The sequence below is a fragment of the Euprymna scolopes genome, chromosome 8, assembly GCF_053919585.1.
Source record: "Euprymna scolopes isolate OS-2025 chromosome 8, ASM5391958v1, whole genome shotgun sequence".
Lineage (NCBI taxonomy): Eukaryota > Metazoa > Mollusca > Cephalopoda > Sepiida > Sepiolidae > Euprymna > Euprymna scolopes.
In genome coordinates this window covers 45,489,865-45,511,243 of record NC_136489.1, presented here as the reverse complement: position 1 = coordinate 45,511,243, position 21,379 = coordinate 45,489,865, and the positions used below count along the sequence as shown (strand labels likewise).

The 21,379-nt window shown below is 31.7% G+C and overlaps 1 protein-coding gene across 3 annotated transcripts in view; it reads left to right on the top strand.

The window, feature by feature from the left end:
* Window positions 1-21,379, top strand: part of LOC145283543 (cytosolic purine 5'-nucleotidase-like) — a 1,063,943-nt gene that overhangs the window by 280,168 nt on the left and 762,396 nt on the right. For all 3 annotated transcript variants that reach the window (XM_080132414.1, XM_080132415.1, XM_080132416.1), the window contains exon 4: window positions 7,263-7,380. In XM_080132414.1, the coding sequence (XP_079988540.1) occupies window positions 7,263-7,380 (118 nt within the window). The remainder of the gene's footprint in view (window positions 1-7,262; window positions 7,381-21,379) is intronic.

The window sequence follows — 21,379 nt, the reverse complement described above, 5'->3', positions numbered from 1 at the left end:
TTCCGCTGCTTGTATGCAAATGTATTTTGTTGAATTCTTTCCAAAAATCTAAAGGCAATTTTTGTTTCACCTCATTTAGTCGCGCTATCATTGGGCAGAGTTCCACCCAAAAAAAAAATCGCTCCCCTTCCTCCACTCCACCATCCTACCTCCTCCATCACCATTTTTCTTACCCTTCTACTTATCCGTGATATCATTCGACAAAAAGTTTGTTTATTATAGTATCTACAGTAAAAAAGAGCCATCTCACGGTGGATATCTTTGCACTGACTTTCAATGAAAATGTTGACGTATGAATTGCGTTACTTGGTTTCTTTTTGGTGTTTTTTATTTATTTATTTTTTTATTTTTTTAAATCCTGAAACGAAAAGATTGTTCAGTTTTAGAAAGAAAACATGATCACGGACACATATTACATGGTGTAAAAATGGATTTAAAAACAAATTTGATGAGGGCATATGATGAGATAAACTTCTTTGTAATTTATGAATTCGTTTCTGTAATTGATTCCTTATGACAATTCACTGGTTAGTAAATAAGTAAATAATTTTTTTTTTACAAAGGAGTCACTACATATAAAGATGCTGAGGCCACTCGAGGATAAGAGTTAATGAGTGTACAGTAGCCAATGGGATAATATCGAGTAATCGTTAGTAGTGGAAATTTGCTAAATTGAATTACTTAAGGGGATGGATCATCAAGAACTTGTTCATGTTGAATCTGAAGACGACCTTATTGTAGTCAGCTGGAAAGAAAGTTCCACAGGCGTGCAGTTCTAAGAAAGAAGCTTTGTTCATGGAATTTACGTTTATGTTCAGGCATAGATAAAGAGTGGAGGAAATTATTGATAGTGGTTTCAGCTAAACGAGTGTTTTTCATGGAAGTTTGGCGAGGGGGAACCATAGATTGGAGCTCAAACGAGCACTTGCCATGAAAATAATGATTGAGCAGAGACAGGCTCACAACATCTCTTCTGTGAGAAAGAGGTTGTAGTTAATAGAAAAGGTCATTCCCCTACTAGGTTACAAAGTCTATTTTAAACTAGAATTAAAAAAAGATTGATAGTTGGTGTTAGCAAATCAGGCTGCCTGGAGATATCGGCTTCCGGACTTAAATGCGCCAAACATTGATGTTTTTCCTTCCTTTCCCTGTGTCCAAATCCAATGATGTTTAGCAAAGTCAAAAATAATTTTTCACCACAAAACAAGCAAATCAAATACTATGAATAAATATTTGAATATATAAAGAATTTGAAGCATAAAAACCATTTTCTAAAATGATTTGACATTAACTAACCTAAAAAGGGTTGATATACCATAAAACAAACAAACCAAACAGCATAAATAAATATTTGAATCTATAAAGAACTTAGAACATGACATTCATTTTACCAAAATGATCAAATTCAGCATAAAATAATCTAAAAAGGGTTGATATGCCATAAAACAAAGCAACCAACCAACATTTGATAAAAATATTAATTGACTCGCAAGACTACCCGGCATTGCTCGGGTATTGGGCATTTTTCATTGAATAACGTATACCACAACACAATAATCTCAAGTCAAGATGGCAGCAAGGTGTAACAAGCCAAGTGATTATTCGTCTATCTGTCTGTAGTTCTCTTGTGTGCACGTGTTAATAATCTGTCACTTTAAAACAATGTTGTAGTACCAGTTTTCAAGAATTCTGGCGAAAAAACTGACCCATTAAATTATTGCCCCATTAGCCTTCTCCCGCTTTTCGCCAAAATATTTGATTCCTTAATCAAGCTCTAGTCCATCACCTTACAGTTGCTAAACTCCTGACCGACAATCGATATGAATTTAGGCAAGTCCGTTCCATAGCAGATATCCTAAATGTAATCTCTGAACATATATACTGGATAAAACCGGGGAGGGAAGAGTGGTAGCCCTCAATATATCTAAGGCTTTTGACAGGGTATGGCACGATGGTCTTCTAAGGAAAATTAGATCATATGGTATCACTGGAAGAATACAATAATGTAATTAAATCCTTCTTAAGAGAAAAGTCCAGGTTGTCCTCTACAGTTGTACATCTAAACCATATGTTATCAATGCAGGAGTACCTCAGAGGTCTATCTTTGGACCTTTGTTGTTCCTGATATTCATAAATGACCTCCCTGATAAAATTGTTTCTGACATGGATATATTTGCATGAGGGAAAACAAATGAACACATATCTAAGCAAATGTCAGAAACACTAGAGGATGACCTCCAATCTGTAGTGGAATGGGGAAAAATATGGATGGTCACATTCAATGCTGCCAAGACTAAACTTGTTTCCTTTAATAATTACAAGAAACCTTCTCTACGACCAATAGCAATGGCCAAGAACACATTACCCAAAAGTACTTCCTTTAAACTCCTCGGCCTAATGTTTACAAGGAACATGAACTGAAATAGATACATTGAGAGCATTGCCAAAGCTGCTGCGAAGAAGATGGGCTTTCTCTACCATGCTAGAAAACTACTTACGCCTGAAAGTATCCTGTACCTCTATAAAGCCACCGTTCACCCATGTATGGAGTACTGTTGTCACATTTAGGCTGGTGCATCTGCTGCTTGTCTCTCACTCCTAGACATGGTTCAAAAGAAAATCGCCAACCTAATAGGTCCTGAATTGTCATCTAGGCTTCAGCCTCTGTCCCATCCTTCTGCCTGTTCTACAAGTACTTTAATGGTGAATTCTCTGACGAACTACAAGCATTCGTACCCCCTTGACGGGTCCTGGATATGACCTTAAACTATATCCAGTGGTGAGGCCCCAGCTTGCGGGCTTTGGGGAGTGTAGCACCACACTTTAATGACCATTGCTCCTAGGTCCACTCTGACCCATAGTACCTGTTAGGTTCCCAACTATGGGTTAAATGAAACCGACGTGAAAACAACAAATATATTCTATTAAAAAAATTTTCTTCAAAATCTTTGGATTCGGCATTAAATAACCCCAAAAGGGTTGATATGCCGTAAAACAAAACAACCAACCCCCTCAACGTGAATACCCCCGACAAACCTGACAAGCAGCTAAATCCTACCCCTTCACGGTAGAGATCCCTAGGTGTAAGAAAGCCTTCTACTCCGATAGTTTCTTCCCCAGAACTGCTAGACTTTGGAACTCCCTTTAGCAATTATAGAAAATAATAGAACGTTTCCTATACACATCTTTTCCCTCTGAACACCAACACGACTTTCTGCAGGAAAATTCCTGTGTTTGTTTGTTATTTTTACTCTGAAATAACCCAAAACCAAACTAACCATAACATAATCCGAGAGTAACCCTAACTTAACCCTAAACTAAATTTTAGTTTGCAAAGTCGGTTTAGTTTCGTTCATATTATGAGGAATCCTCATAAACAAACAAAAAGTAATCTACATGGAGTGATCCCCTACTCTAAAAGCTAAATTATTTCATGAATATGAAGTTTCTGAATTTGTTTTAGATGATTATTAATGCATATTATTTGGATTCTTCAGATTACTCTGATCCTTTTCACGTTTCGGTCGATGTACCTACCACTCTTCTTCAGGTGTGTCTTGTTGAACTCAGGAATCAGGATGGAATTTCAGATGGAACCCTTTATTTACTTCACGGAGGTAGCATGCCCTTGTTCCATCAGCCATGACTGGATGGAGGTGCTAAATAATTCACAATTGTATTTTTCAGTCACCTACAGTGAGGAATTGAACCTTCAGTCTTCAGGAGAATATCACTTTTACAATTGATTCTCTTCTAAGTACTCTAATCATTGTACTATGGGTCCTTGTGGATAGTTCTAGCATGAATTTTAGAAGAGTTAAACCTATTTTATTTCTAGTTGTAAATATCACTATTACTACATATTATTATTATATATCTATCTATACTCTTATAAATTTGTTTATTTTGTGTAGTGATATGTTAAAAACCCTTTTTTTTCTATTTATTTAAAACGAAAATACAACTTTGTTATATATGGGTCGTGAAATTGCATTCATCTGCAAAAGATCTAGCTAATTTGCATATTCTTTTAAACATTCATTTTAATTAATTCCTTATTAGTTTTTTCGGTTTTCTTATGGGATGATCATGTTTAGTTAACTTTTACTGTAATTATATTCATGCAGATATTCTACATGATTTATACTTGCGTAATATTTACGTAAAAAGGTTATAGTAAACACAAACCTCTCTCTCTCTCTCTATATATATATATATATATTTATGTATGTGTATATATATTTGTTTACAAAATTTTTCTACCAAACTCCTGGTAGTTTTTAGTCTATAGACATGAAACTTAATGTGTAGGGTTTTCGAATTTTATATTTGGGCTTTAGTCAGGGAAAATCGGTAAGAAAGTGATAATTAAAAAAATGGAATTTTTCAGGTGAAAGTCAAATGACAGCATTACGAATATGCATGTGTAACATAATAGCTATTAGTTCATGTTTTAATTTTTAGCCTTGCAGCAAACATGTCTTCATAGCTCAGGCATTAACATAAAAGGAAAGAGTAAATCGTAGGCTAAACGTTTTGGTTTTGATTATCGGTGGTGGCGCATGAGTCATTTTTTTATTTTTATTAAATCATTACTATATATTGGGTACGACAAATATGAAATCTGCATAAACCAAAACATATTTAAGCATATTTTACGACCGGGCAATGCCGAGCGGCCTGCTAGTAATATATATATATATATATATATATATATATATATATATATATACGTTTTGAAATGACACTCAAGATGAGAACAGTAGTCTGAATAATCCAAATAATAGGAAATTTACGGATATTATTCATAGTTAAATCATTTTTTTATATTTCATCCCTGGCAACGCCAAAACACTGGTCCTGCTAGTAGTAAATGAAAAATAATTCCATTTGCTTATTTATCAAAGTTACCTACATACGCGATCGTGTTAGATAGTTTTAATACAGAGATTTTATTTATAACTTGTTTCTGTTGGAGAAAACTGGATAAAAAGAATTGGAATGTACATACGCTTCCCAGGTGTCTTTGATAAATTAGAATTGCACTGTTCTACACTCTGTAAATTGAGTAAAAAAAAAGAAAAAATTATTATCTACAGCATATATTGTCTTTCAGTCATATCTTTTTGCATTTCCTTTTTTAATTTTTTCCACATTCTTCTAAAATATAAAGTTCTCTAAATACATTCTGCACAGTACTTCACACAAACTACAACGTTCTATTAAAACCTTTTTCGCCTTTCGTATTATTTGCATTCTTCAGATTACTGTTCACATCTTGAGTGTTATTCGCACAACGTTTCGGTTTATGTAACCTCTGTCTTTCTTCAGGTGTATCTTGTAAAACTCAAATCTTTCTGTCAAAGTCGGCTATTTGCATGGAATTTCAAACGGAACTCTTTATTTAATCCATAGGGATAGTATGATCTTGTTCTGTCAGCTATGACCCGGTAAAACTCCTAAGTAAAGCGCAGTTGCATTTTGAGTGTTGCCCGCATTGAAGATTGAACATTCAACCTCCAGAAGAGTGTTACTTAAAACTGAATTTACCAAGTATTTTATCCACTATGCCACGGATCCTTGAATTTCATAGAAAGATTTCAGAGTTTGATAAGATACACTAAAGATGGTTAAAGGTTACATTGACCAAAACGTGTGAATAACACTCAAGATGAAAACACTAGTCCAAATAATATGAATAGTTCCTCATCTCAAAAATTTAGATTTTTTTTTTTTCCAAGAACCTTTTCTTCATAAATTTCTTCAATCAAATTTGAAAAAAATTTAAGATGTGACGCTTTGTTTCTTTTCTATTTTTGAAAATAATTGATTTTGTAAAAGGATATATTTGGTTGAATAGTGCTGACAAGCATTTTGTATAACAGTTTGTTTTTTGTGCAGGATTATCTTAAAATTTGAAATTCTGTACATTCTTCCATCTCTCTTAAATACTAGCTCGGTATGATAATACAAAATTAGCAGCGACAGGAAGATGACGGTGGCGAAGTGGTTAACGATATAACACGAACTAACAACCTGAGAGAAACGTTTACTAAGAGATGTGGTTCTTCTTGTAAGTACCCGATATCTTTCTAGAAAAAATGCTAACTAGAAAGACATCTGGAAAACGAATTTCAACAATAGAATAATCTGATTCATGAATGATGCTCAACAACAACAAGGGAGGTGACAGTGGCTCAGTGGTTAATGATGCAGACTGAAAACCTGGGTGTGCCAAGTTCAAATCGAGTTCGCCCCCACAGAAACACTTTCACTTAGGGTATTTGCATGCTTCACATGGTTCCTCTTGTACGTACTTATTGTCTTTCTAGAAAGGTATCAGGGAAATGAATGATGACAATATTTGATTCACACGAAATGAATGAAAGAATGAATGGCATTCACTCAACATCAACAGTGTGATAATGGTAAAGTGGGTGACTCCACAAGTCGACAACCTGGGTGTGGCAAGTTCGAATCCAGTTTGTCCCACAGAAAAACTTTCATTTAGGATGTTTGCAAGCTTTACGTGATTCCTCCCATGAATACAAGATGTTTTTTCTAAAATTTTGATGAGAAAGATATCCAAGTGCTGACCCTAATAATCTGATTCATACGAAATGAATGAATGATGCTCAACAATGACAACATTCAAATAGTCTCAACAATCCTAATCCTTTTTATTCATTCCTTTGTTTTTTTCATCTATTGATCTCCGTGTTAACATCACTTATTTCCATCCATATTTTATATTCTATACCTACACTGCCATTGGCACTGCTGATTGAATATTATTAAACAGGGGTATAAATTTAGTGCATTCCTACTTCAAGAAGATGTGACACAAGATCAGAAAGTAGGGAGAATCAAGCTAGCCTCCTTAAAGAAAGAGCACTGGTCTTTTAAAAATTACCTGAACAACCCTGTCGGTATTCCCTGGTCGGGGTACTTCAGGCAGTATGTATCAAACTTACTCCACCCAAAAGACAGGGACCAAGATCTAGCCCATCAGATTATGTCGCTGAAATAACAAAGTTTCTGCTGGACTGATTGTCGAGATCAAAATCTCAACTGCATATATCAACGATCAGATCAACTGGATGCCATGAATTATTACACAGGGTTAGTATTCAGGAGAGAAGGAGAAATGTTATAGATTATTTGGACTATCCATCACTTTCAAAGTCTGATTTTCATATTTGTATGTTTTCAAACAGTTTGTATTTTTATTATTTACTGATTTTTTTTTTCTTCTTTTTCAGTGTACAAATCTCCGAACTTTGAGGCTCTAGGTTTCAATTTGATCAAAGATAAAATGGTATCAATGGGTTACCCGGAAGCAATTCAGGATTTTTATTATGACCACACATTCCCAATTAGGTAAGTTAATTCTGTATTTAAACTAGTGATGGGACGATTCCAAATGTTTCTCGATTTTGATATGATTACCGATTCCATTCAAAATTCCTGATGCCAATACAATAACAGATTCTGATTCTTTTAAAGTCTCTACATATTTATATATAGACTTGTTGATTTCATTTTCTGATTACTGTAAAAACCATAAACTATATGAATATATTTTTGCAAACATAAAAAAAATACACTTGGGGATGGAATGCAGTGAGTTGATCTATAGAATTTTGTTTTGCTGATATTTTAAAATCATTTTTTGTTTTTAGCATTTTAAGTATTAAACAAGAAAATTGTTTTTAGCATTTTAAGTATTAAATAAGAAAATTGTTTTTAGCATTTTAAGTATTAAACAAGAAAATTGTTTTTAGCATTTTAAGTATTAAACAAGAAAATTGTTTTTAGCATTTTAAGTATTAAATAAGAAAATTGTTTTTAGCATTTTAAGTATTAAACAAGAAAATTGTTTTTAGCATTTTAAGTATTAAACAAGAAAATTGTTTTTAGCATTTTAAGTATTAAACAAGAAAATTGTTTTTAGCATTTTAAGTATTAAACAAGAAAATTGTTTTTAGCATTTTAAGTATAAAACAAGAAAATTGTTTTTAGCATTTTAAGTATTAAACAAGAAAATTGTTTTTAGCATTTTAAGTATTAAACAAGAAAATTGTTTTTAGCATTTTAAGTATTAAACAAGAAAATTGTTTTTAGCATTTTAAGTATTAAACAAGAAAATTGTTTTTAGCATTTTAAGTATTAAACAAGAAAATTGTTTTTAGCATTTTAAGTATTAAACAAGAAAATTGTTTTTAGCATTTTAAGTATTAAACAAGAAAATTGTTTTTAGCATTTTAAGTATTAAACAAGAAAATTGTTTTTAGCATTTTAAGTATTAAACAAGAAAATTGTTTTTAGCATTTTAAGTATTAAACAAACAAGAAAATTGTTTTTAGCATTTTAAGTATTAAACAAACAAGAAAATTGTTTTTAGCATTTTAAGTATTAAACAAACAAGAAAATTGTTTTTAGCATTTTAAGTATTAAACAAGAAAATTGTTTTTAGCATTTTAAGTATTAAATAAGAAAATTGTTTTTAGCATTTTAAGTATTAAATAAGAAAATTGTTTTTAGCATTTTAAGTATTAAATAAGAAAATTGTTTTTAGCATTTTAAGTATTAAACAAGAAAATTGTTTTTTGCATTTTAAGTATTAAATAAGAAAATTGTTTTTAGTATTTTAAGTATTAAACAAGAAAATTGTTTTTAGCATTTTAAGTATTAAACAAGAAAATTGTTTTTAGCATTTTAAGTATTAAACAAGAAAATTGTTTTTAGCATTTTAAGTATTAAACAAGAAAATTGTTTTTAGCATTTTAAGTATTAAATAAGAAAATTGTTTTTAGCATTTTAAGTATTAAACAAGAAAATTGTTTTTAGCATTTTAAGTATTAAACAAGAAAATTGTTTTTAGCATTTTAAGTATTAAACAAGAAAATTGTTTTTAGCATTTTAAGTATTAAACAAGAAAATTGCTTTTAGCATTTTAAGTATTAAACAAGAAAATTGTTTTTAGCATTTTAAGTATTAAATAAGAAAATTGTTTTTAGCATTTTAAGTATTAAATAAGAAAATTGTTTTTAGCATTTTAAGTATTAAATAAGAAAATTGTTTTTAGCATTTTAAGTATTAAACAAGAAAATTGTTTTTAGCATTTTAAGTATTAAACAAGAAAATTGTTTTTAGCATTTTAAGTATTAAATAAGAAAATTGTTTTTAGCATTTTAAGTATTAAACAAACAAGAAAATTGTTTTTAGCATTTTAAGTATTAAATAAGAAAATTGTTTTTAGCATTTTAAGTATTAAATAAGAAAATTGTTTTTAGCATTTTAAGTATTAAACAAGAAAATTGTTTTTAGCATTTTAAGTATTAAATAAGAAAATTGTTTTTAGCATTTTAAGTATTAAATAAGAAAATTGTTTTTTGCATTTTAAGTATTAAACAAGAAAATTGTTTTTAGCATTTTAAGTATTAAACAAGAAAATTGTTTTTAGCATTTTAAGTATTAAACAAGAAAATTGTTTTTAGCATTTTTAGTATTAAATAAGAAAATTGTTTTTAGCATTTTAAGTATTAAACAAGAAAATTGTTTTTAGCATTTTAAGTATAAAACAAGAAAATTGTTTTTAGCATTTTAAGTATAAAACAAGAAAATTGTTTTTAGCATTTTAAGTATAAAACAAGAAAATTGTTTTTAGCATTTTAAGTATTAAACAAGAAAATTGTTTTTAGCATTTTAAGTATTAAACAAGAAAATTGTTTTTAGCATTTTAAGTATTAAACAAGAAAATTGTTTTTAGCATTTTAAGTATTAAACAAGAAAATTGTTTTTAGCATTTTAAGTATTAAACAAGAAAATTGTTTTTAGCATTTTAAGTATTAAACAAGAAAATTGTTTTTAGCATTTTAAGTATTAAACAAGAAAATTGTTTTTAGCATTTTAAGTATTAAACAAACAAGAAAATTGATTTTAGCATTTTATGTATTAAACAAGAAAATTGTTTTTAGCATTTTAAGTATTAAATAAGAAAATTGTTTTTAGCATTTTAAGTATTAAATAAGAAAATTGTTTTTAGCATTTTAAGTATTAAATAAGAAAATTGTTTTTAGCATTTTAAGTATTAAATAAGAAAATTGTTTTTAGCATTTTAAGTATTAAATAAGAAAATTGTTTTTAGCATTTTAAGTATTAAATAAGAAAATTGTTTTTAGCATTTTAAGTATTAAACAAGAAAATTGTTTTTAGCATTTTAAGTATTAAACAAGAAAATTGTTTTTAGCATTTTAAGTATTAAACAAGAAAATTGTTTTTAGCATTTTAAGTATTAAACAAGAAAATTGTTTTTAGCATTTTAAGTATTAAACAAGAAAATTGTTTTTAGCATTTTAAGTATTAAACAAGAAAATTGTTTTTAGCATTTTAAGTATTAAACAAGAAAATTGTTTTTAGCATTTTAAGTATTAAACAAGAAAATTGTTTTTAGCATTTTAAGTATTAAACAAGAAAATTGTTTTTAGCATTTTAAGTATTAAACAAGAAAATTGTTTTTAGCATTTTAAGTATTAAACAAGAAAATTGTTTTTAGCATTGTAAGTATTAAACAAGAAAATTGTTTTTAGCATTTTAAGTATTAAACAAGAAAATTGTTTTTAGCATTTTAAGTATTAAACAAGAAAATTGTTTTTAGCATTTTAAGTATTAAACAAGAAAATTGTTTTTAGCATTTTAAGTATTAAACAAGAAAATTGTTTTTAGCATTTTAAGTATTAAACAAGAAAATTGTTTTTAGCATTTTAAGTATTAAACAAGAAAATTGTTTTTAGCATTTTAAGTATTAAACAAGAAAATTGTTTTTAGCATTTTAAGTATTAAACAAGAAAATTGTTTTTAGCATTTTAAGTATTAAACAAGAAAATTGTTTTTAGCATTTTAAGTATTAAACAAGAAAATTGTTTTTAGCATTTTAAGTATTAAACAAGAAAATTGTTTTTAGCATTTTAAGTATTAAATAAACAAGAAAATTGTTTTTAGCATTTTAAGTATTAAATAAACAAGAAAATTGTTTTTAGCATTTTAAGTATTAAATAAACAAGAAAATTGTTTTTAGCATTTTAAGTATTAAATAAACAAGAAAATTGTTTTTAGCATTTTAAGTATTAAATAAACAAGAAAATTGTTTTTAGCATTTTAAGTATTAAACAAGAAAATTGTTTTTAGCATTGAAAGTTTTTATGAATCTGATACCCTTTTGATACTGATTTTCTCAGATTCCTGGTTCCAATTCCAATTAATCATTCCAACATTAATTTAAACATTTCAGTTGTCTTGGAAATAAACTGATTTGCATACGAAATCTTTAGTAAACAGGAACTATTTTCTTTTAGAATTGAATTTTTTGTGTCTATCTATTAATAGAAGCCTAACCTTATGTTTCTGGAGGTTGAAAGTTCAATTCTCAGTGCGGGCGATACTAAGATTACAATTGCAAATTATTTTAGTCTTCTAGCCAGTCATAGCTGGTGGAACGATAGCATGCTGTCCCTATCGATTAAATCAAGGGTTCTGGTCGAAATTCTGTGCAGATTTAGGATTTGACAGAAAAATGCCTGAGTTCTCCAAGATATATCTGAAGAAGGTTGAAGGTTATATTGGCTGAAAAGTTGTGGAACCCCCCCCCTCAAAATGAGAACAGTAATTTGGAGGACCCAAATTATATAAAAATAGCGTTTTATATTAAATACAAAATTTGATTCTAATTTATGCTCTTCTGAAGGTTGAAGGTTTCTATCCTCAGTGTGGACGATGCTAAGAATGTAATTGCAAATTACTTAAGACTTCTATCCAATCATGGCTGATGGAATGAGAGCATGCTATAAAGGGGTTTGTTCGAAATTCTGTGCAGATTCCTGAATTTGACAGAAAGATTCGTTAGTTTGACAAAGGTTGATATGCTGTAAAACCAAACCCAAGTTTGACAAAGGTTGATATGCTGTAAAACCAAACCCAAGTTTGACAAAGGTTGATATGCTGTAAAACCAAACCCAAGTTTGACAAAGGTTGATATGCTGTAAAACCAAACCCAAGTTTGACAAAGGTTGATATGCTGTAAAACCAAACCCAAGTTTGACAAAGGTTGATATGCTGTAAAACCAAACCCAAGTTTGACAAAGGTTGATATGCTGTAAAACCAAACCCAAGTTTGACAAAGGTTGATATGCTGTAAAACCAAACCCAAGTTTGACAAAGGTTGATATGCTGTAAAACCAAACCCAAGTTTGACAAAGGTTGATATGCTGTAAAACCAAACCCAAGTTTGACAAAGGTTGATATGCTGTAAAACCAAACCCAAGTTTGACAAAGGTTGATATGCTGTAAAACCAAACCCAAGTTTGACAAAGGTTGATATGCTGTAAAACCAAACCCAAGTTTGACAAATGTTCATATGCTGTAAAACCAAACCCAAGTTTGACAAATGTTCATATGCTGTAAAACCAAACCCAAGTTTGACAAATGTTCATATGCTGTAAAACCAAACCCAAGTTTGACAAATGTTCATATGCTGTAAAACCAAACCCAAGTTTGACAAATGTTCATATGCTGTAAAACCAAACCCAAGTTTGACAAATGTTCATATGCTGTAAAACCAAACCCAAGTTTGACAAGATACAGATAAAAAAGGTTGAGTTTACATTGGTTACATGTTGTGAAAATAACACACAAAATGAGAACAGTAGTCTGAAGAATCCAAATAATCATCACATTTTATATAAATGAGCATGACAAAATGAAATCAATTTTATGGATAAAAAAGCAGTTTAAAAGAATAGTTAGAAGATGGGTACGTATGCAGAATAGGAGCTGTGTTATTGTCAGCATATTCCGATCAGGTTATGTAAACTGCCGGAAGGTGCTAAAACACTTAGCCAATGAAATTCGTAGTAGCTAACAATTTTCAAACACAATAAAAATATTGTGTAAAATTCAATAAATGTATGAAAACTCGTTAAAGTTGTCTCCATGAATCTAATAGAGTTGGACCAAATTCTGCTGTCTTCGGGCGTAAATATTGAATTTTGTCAAAAGTGAATGCTAGTCTGCAAAAAAAAACCCACCCTAACCCTAATAGAAACACAACCTCAACTCTTACTCTAATTATCTAACGCTAGCTTGTATTAGTTATGTTTGAAAAAAACTTTGCTGTCAAAAAACTAAATAAAAATACCTTACAAAATTTTTTTCTTAAAAATTCTTATTAATTTCTCATTGTATTTTTTTCCAAGCCAAATTTATTTCTTTTAATTAATAATTTAGCCTATGTTTTTGTGAAAAAAAAAGATAAAAAAAACTTTCATTTGGCACCTGGTGATTTATGTAACCTTCCCAGAATATGCCCTCGATAATGCGGCATCTATTCTGCATAAGTATCATCTGTATACCATCCGAGTCTATGGTCTAAGGCGACTTTGATTCTGGACATGATAGACGTCATCACTTCTTCTAATACGCTATGTTTCACATAGCAGAATCACAGAATCATTTTGTCATATATTTTACAGTCTTACACTTCAAGCAATACTTCCCCTCTTTCCACATTGATGTAATCCTTCAACACTGACACTATAATTTGACTACACATCGATGAAATATAATTTATGAAAAAACATATTTTCACCGCAGAGTGCTGAAAAAAGTAACACCTCTCGAGTTGGAGCAGCTTCCTTTTTTAAAAAGTAGGAAGCATAAATCAGCTCTAATTTTATATCTGGTAGTAGGAGCTTGAGCAGCTATGAAAATGGAGCATGTAAAATCCTTAATTCTAGGATAAATGAAAGTATGATAAATGTTATTTGAGTTTTTCTCTTAGACTAGTTGCCCTATCAAGGCTTAAGAGTCCAGTGCACCCTACTTTTTCCATTAATTCTCATGAATCTCCATAAAATATTACTCAAGGCATAATAAACATAATATGTAGATGCTTTGCTTTCAGCTCAAGAAAATGAATAAATTTCATTACTTGCTTTATGACCTTTATATAAAAAAGGAAAAATAAAATTGATCACAAATTTTTCCCATCATGCCTCATTTTCTGAGTGAAAACAAATGCATAAAAACCCAAAACTATCATCTTTTCAGCTCTCTCTCTCTCTCTCTCTCTCTCTCTCTTTATTGTTTTCTATTTCTTTTTTGATAACTCTACCCATTCTTTAAGTTGATATTGTTAGCCAATTGCAGAACTGTTTGTGTGGTAATTTTAAGTTTCCAGTTTCATTAATGGTGACCATTTTTGGAATTCTCTCTCAAGAGATTGGTCATAGTTACAGACTACCAAATATATGTACCATTTTATAATGGAAATTATGGAAATAATATTCCAAAGTGATCGAGAGATGGTTCGCTTTTTTCCTTTTTCATCTCTCCATGCCTTTTTATTCCTAAATATAAGATCGATCAATTTAAAGTTTTTTTTTATGCACCAGGAATATAAGTAAATGATATATATTTAAATAGTGTTATATCTTTTTTTTTTTTTTTTTATTGAAATTGACAAGGTTATCTGAAATCCTATGTTAACTTGAGCACTCTATAGTTTTGTCTATTTTTTTGGATACTAACTCTGTTAAATATCCCATTATGCTTTTTTTAAAAAAGTTTTTTTTTCGAGCAGCTATTTTAAAAAATTGCCGATTATATATGAATGTGAACTCAATTCTCTCTTGCATTCTTTTAACTCTGATTTAACTTTCAAAGTTAATATAAGCTAGAAATTACGTTTCTGCATTTTTGAGATGAAAATTGATTATTCATATTATTTGGATTCATCGGACTACTGTTCTCATCTTGAGTGTCAGTGTAACTTCCGACCTTCTTCAGATGTATCTTGTCGAAGTCTGGAATATTTTTATCGAACCCTGGAATATTTTTATCGAACTCTGGAATATTTTTAGCGAACTCTGGAATATTTTTAGCGAACTCTGGAATATTTTTAGCGAACTCTGGAATATTTTTATCGAACTCTAGAATTTGAATGGAATTTCATATGGGTAGCATGCTCTTGTTCTATCAGCCATGATAGTAATTTGCAATTATATTTTGCAGTCGCCAACACTGAGAATTAGACCTTCAACTTTCAGGCGAATATTACTTTTTACAATTGATTTTTCCAAGTACTCTAAGCACTGCACCACGAGTCTAGTATGAATTTTGTGAGCCTTAAACCCATTTTTATTTCTTGTAAATATCACTATTACTATATATATATATATACACGCACATATATATATATATATATATATATATATAGCTTTACTTATTACTCCCGAGTTTGACGGAAACATTCTCGAGTTTGACAAGATACACCTGAAGCTCGAAGGAGGTTACATTGACCGAAATGTTGTGAAAATAACACTAAAGATGAGAACAGTAGTCCAACGAATTGAAATGATATGACTAGTTAGAAATTATATAGTTATATAATGAAACTCTTATTTTTCAGAAAATGGCATTTATGGATTTAAGTAAAGAGGAAGTGATATTTGGAATCTTTAAGATTTTTATTTCCATTCTTGTGTATTCCTTACACTTTCCATTTATTTTCCAAAATTCCAAATTGTTCAAGCTTATTTTATTAAAAGAACAGTGAGATGTAAGTTTAGGAGCAAAATTGTCTTAATGTTTGAGATCTCTATGCAATAAATATTCTTTTAATATCAAAGCTTTGGCTTTGCCTATTATTTTCTTACAATCTTTGTACAATGTATTTAACAACGTTTCTTTGCATATATAAGATAGTATTTCAGTGGATGCTGGGAAAAATGACAGTCGAAACCATAATTTAACGTGTTCATAAATATATATAACTACCAGGTACCAATATTTATGTAAATATCTGCAAGTGACTGCTACCAACATATCAAAGTGATAATGAGTAGTTATAGTGTTGGAAAACTTTCAGAAAGAAGAAAGTTTTCTTGCTTAGTTTGTAAAAAGAAAGTTGGATGAAACTCAATTTTTTGTGGTACTTGTATGCATCGAATACACAAGAAGTTCAGTGGAATTATGGTTAATAGGTTAAGCGATGATAATCAGTTTGTATCCAAGAAATATAAGACAATGGAGACGAATGATGGCAAAGCTATTAAAGTTTTTTTTTTCAAATCAATTTAACAAAGTATCAAAACACAGGAGGTTTTGGAAACAAGCCATGATAGATCATATTTTGTAATATGAAGTACGTTTTCTCTATCAATGAATAAGGTATCTTTTTAGTTCCCTTTTGCTTTCTTTGTGTCAATTCAAATAAATAATCTATCATGCCTCAACGCAATATGTAAGCATGGCTTGCTTTCTTCAAATGAACTGATCATATGCATTAAATTATGAGGCCTCCTTGATTTGTACTGCGTTTGCTTTCTGCTCTTTAATAAGTTGTCTATGAGATGGCGCTCTGGCCATTTCATAATCACATTGGAATTATAGGTAAGAAGTTGAGATATGATAACCAGTTTGTGTGCAAGAAATGTAAGACAATGGGGACGAATGATGGTATTAAAGCTATGCAGAAGTTTTGTAACCTTACTGATACCGTTGGAGCAAAGGAAGTAGCTGGTACTAGTCTGATTACAAGAATTGAGTGTGGATGAAGTAATTTGAGAGAACTAATGTCATTACTGATCAGCAGAACGTTATTACTGTTAACCAAAGGAAGAGTTAATTGGGCATGTGTATGCAGTGTGAAAAAATATGAAGAGGTTATGAAAATGGATTTGAGAGAAAGATGGATCAATAATATAGAAGCTAGAAATAATGTTAAGAAAGAAATAGCGACAGCTAAGAGAGAATTTACGGAAACAACTAAAAAGCCCATCGAAGCACAAAAACTAGGAACTCGAGACTTCTGGAAAATCTACAACAGTGTAGTAAATAATGGGCAATCCACAATTCCCCCACTAACCAACAATCACGAAGTTGTCTCCTCAGCAACCGACAAGGCTAACATGCTTGCCAGTCAGTTTGCCTCAAACTCCACACTGGACCCTTCCAACCACCCACTACCTGACTTTCCTATGCGGACAGACGCCACGCTAGACGATCTGAAAACCACCCCTGCCCAGGTGCATGCTATCATAAAAAACCTTGACACTTCAAAAGCATGTGGACCCGATCTTATCCCGGCTGTGCTATTAAAAAAGTGCTCAGCCGAAGTAGCTCCAGTTCTCTCCAAACTCCACAACAAATGCCTTAATGAAGCTTGCTTTCTGGGCTGTTGGAAAACTGCTTCTGTTGTACCAGTATTCAAGAATTCTGGCGAAAGGACGGACCCATCAAATTATCGCCCCATTAGCCTCCTCCCACTTTTTGCCAAAATATTTGAGACCATAATTAACCATGCTCTAGTCCATCATCTTACAGATGCTAAACTACTGACTGACAAACAATATGGATTTAGACAAGCCCGTTCCACAGCAGACATCCTAACTGTGATCTCTGAACGTATATACCATTCACTGGACAAAGCGGGGGAGGGCAGAGCGGTAGCTCTAGATATATCTAAGGCTTTTGACAGGGTATGGCATGAGGGTCTCCTCAGGAAAATCAGATCATACGGTATCACTGGTAGAATACTTAACATAATTAAATCCTTCTTGGACAAGAGAAAAATCCAGGTTGTCCTCGACGGTCGTACATCTAAACAATATGATATAAATGCGGGGGTGCCCCAAGGTTCTATCCTTGGACCTCTATTGTTCCTGATATTCATAAATAACCTCCCCGACAAAATTGCCTCTGAGATGGGTATATATGCTGATGACACTACACTCTATGGCAGGCACGACAGGAAGACGAATGAACACATTTCTAAAGAAATGGCAGAAACACTAGAGGATGACCTCCAATCTGTAGTGGAATGGGGTCAAAAGTGGTTGGTCGCGTTCAATGCTGCCAAGACTAAACTAGTTTCATTCAATAATTACAAGAAACCCTCTCTACCACCTATAGCAATGGCCGACGACTCTTTATCTGAGAGTCCATCTTTCAAACTCCTTGGCCTAACGTTCACAGGAAACATGAGTTCGAACAATTACATTGAAGGCATTGCCAGGGCCGCTGCAAGAAAGGTGGGCTCTCTCTACCGTGCTAGAAAACTACTAACACCCGAAAGTATCCTGTACCTCTATAAGGCCACCATTCGCCCATGTATGGAGTATTGCTGCCACATCTGGGCTGGTGCATCTGCTACTAGTCTCTCGCTCCTTGACAAGGTTCAAAAGAGTCGCAAACCTGATAGGCCCTGAACTGGCATCTAAGCTTCAGCCTCTGTCCCATCGACGAAATGTTGCATCCCTCTGCCTTTTCTACAAGTATTTTAGTGGTGAATGCTCTGACGAACTGCAATCACTTATGCTCCCACTACGTGAGCACCCTTGACAAACCCGACAGGCTGCTAAATCCCACCCCCACACTGTAGAGATCCCTAGATGTAAAAGATCTTTTTACTCCAATAGTTTCTTCCCCAGAACCGCTAGACTCTGGAATTCCATTCCAGGTCCCTGCTTCCCCAACAGTACTGACGTGCAGAAGTTCAAGTGTAACGTGAACCGACATCTTGCTGCCCAAATCCCTACATAGTACCCCAGTAGTTGTTGCCCCGGATAGTAGCCCCCTACACCAAAGTGGCAATTTGCCTTGTTTGGGGTGAAAAATGTAAAAAAAAAAAAAGATATGATATTTAAGTCAATTTTTAAAAAGTCATCTAACACATGCCAGCATTAAATCGATTATAATATACTCGTCTTCCCTTATTTTTTTTCTAACAGAGGGCACCTGGCATTGCCCGGCCATAAAATATGCTTAAATATGATATTTTGATTTATGCAAATTTTGTGCTATTACAGAGTCAATTTTCTAAGTGATTTCAAACATAAAAAAAATCATATCGTATCATCAGCTAGAATCAAAATAAAAATTTAGAGCGCTCCAATCAGAGTTGAGCTATTGTCAGTTAGATAAGAAATAGCCAAAAATAAATTAATGTTAACGTATAAATGTATATATGCACATATGTGTAGGAGAACTAAGCCAAGTTCCAATTTCTTTCAATTTTGATTCCTTAGGAACTATTTTTACCGGCTAAAGACCCATAAAATAACGATCTTCAAAAATGCGATCATTTGACCGACCTCGCCCCCTCTCTGCGACCTTTCATCTTGGAAAAGATTAGCATTACAAATGGATTTTTTCTTTTTAGATAATTGTTTATTAACTTGCATGAAAAGAGTTATGTAAAAGATGCTTAAAACCGTTTGAATTATGAAAATACCATAAGTAGTTAAAAAAATTATGAGAATTTTAAGTGCCAAAATTCAGGCTTTCTAGAAAAAGTGGGCTAAATTACAGACCTCAATATTTCAAGAAATTCGGTAATTTCGCCACCATTTATTTTTCAAGCTATTCTCATGAAACTTGGCACTCTTATGTAAAATTGTGTACTCTTTCTGATTATGCCGTAAAATCTGATGTATCTCTTTACCATAAGCCATGAATTATAAATTCAGATGTACAACTGGGCAGGAGCTGCTAGAAGCAGCTTATCCTGCCTTGACAGAGGTCAAAATACACTTTGTAGCTTAGTGGGGCATGCCCTTTTCTTTTCTCTGCAACCTCTTTCCCACAGAAGAGATGTTGCGAGTCTGTCTCTGCTTTATCGTTATATTCATGGCAAGTGCTCGTCTGAGCTTCAATCTATGGTCCCTCCTCGTCAAACTTTCACGAAAAACACTCGTGTAGCCAAAACCACTATCAATAATTTCCCACACTCTTTATCTGTGCCGAAACCTAGATTCCATGAACAAAGCTTCTTTCTTAGAAGTGCATGCTTGTGGAACTCTCTTCCATTGGCCTGCTTTTCCAGTTGACTACAATTTGATTGTCTTCAAGTCACACGTAAACAAGTTCTTGAAGAACCGTCCTCCTAAGTAATTCAATTTACAAAATTTCCAATGCTTATGTTTACCCATTAACCTTATCCTCTAGTGGCCTCCGGACCTTGATAAGTGGGGACTCCTTTGTAAAAAAAAAAAAAAAAAAAAAAAAAAAAAAAAAACATTTCAATTTTTTTTTAACTGGCACACGGTATCATACAGTGGGTGTCTATTTATGAACAAAACTAAGTATTATAGTGGTATTTAAGTATAGCTTTATTGAGAATAGGCATTTTCCTGCCTCCTCACCAATGGAGAGCTTAATCTTTGGTGTAGCCATTGAATGACATTGAATAGCTGGTATTTACTACTCCCCTCAAAGAAAAGAAAATTGAGCAGATATGAATTAATCTCAGAAATAAATTGAAGAAGATTTTGGATTTCTGTAAAAGATGGAAATTCCCATAGTCGACCAGAACTTATGTATTTTGGAACTAGTCCAATTTTCAATTTTGTAAATCCTCTCTATCTGGCCCAAAATATACCCCTATTTTCTGAGATGCAACCATAAATCGTACTCTACATGATTTTTCGATGTAACTTTCACAGTATCAGGATACCAGGAATCCTGATAAGCAACAAATATATATTCACCAGTTGATGGTAATTTTTGTCATTTCTATTCTGTTGTTTTACTGAAAATTCAAATATGTGAACAAAGAAATAAAATGGTAATTTTTTACCTTGTTTCCACCTTAACATTTAAAATGATTATTTCTATAGGTTTTAAGGTATGCTGAAAACGAATATCACATTTAAATTTTCTGCAAGTAAGTAGTTTTCTGGATATTAAGCAATGTCATTTCTTATGTTATTGTTGGTGGGCATGTTGGTACGCACAAACGCAAACCCGAGAAACTATGCATAAACACGCATACCAAGATGGCCACCAGCAATAACGTAAGAAATGACATTGCTTAATATCTGGAAAGCTACTTATTTGTGAAAAATTTAAATGCAATATTCGTTTTCAGTATACCCGAAAACCTTATTGATAGTCATTTTAAAGAAAAATGTTAAGGCGGAAACAAGGTAAAAATTTACAAAATGCATCACAATGATATTCTTTATCGAACCGCCTAATTATTATCATTATTTAGATATCCTCGGTTAAAAAAGCGGGTTTGTTTTACAGATTCAAAAAAATGATTTTGACAATGAGTTCAAAATAAATTCAAGTTTCATGATATTTTTTTATTTAATTATTAGGTGAAAGTACAGAATAGTTAACGAAACACCCCTCCTTCCCCATGTTAAAAATGGGTTTCTAAATAATATCATTTCAGCATGGTAGTATAAGTGCACAAGTACCTTTTGTTATATAGTTTTTTGGGTTTTGTTTACTAGTAAAAAGCACAATTCTACCTTGAGTACAAGTAAGAAGTTAAACGCATGTACTTAGTACATTTTGTTGTTTTTTACGCTTT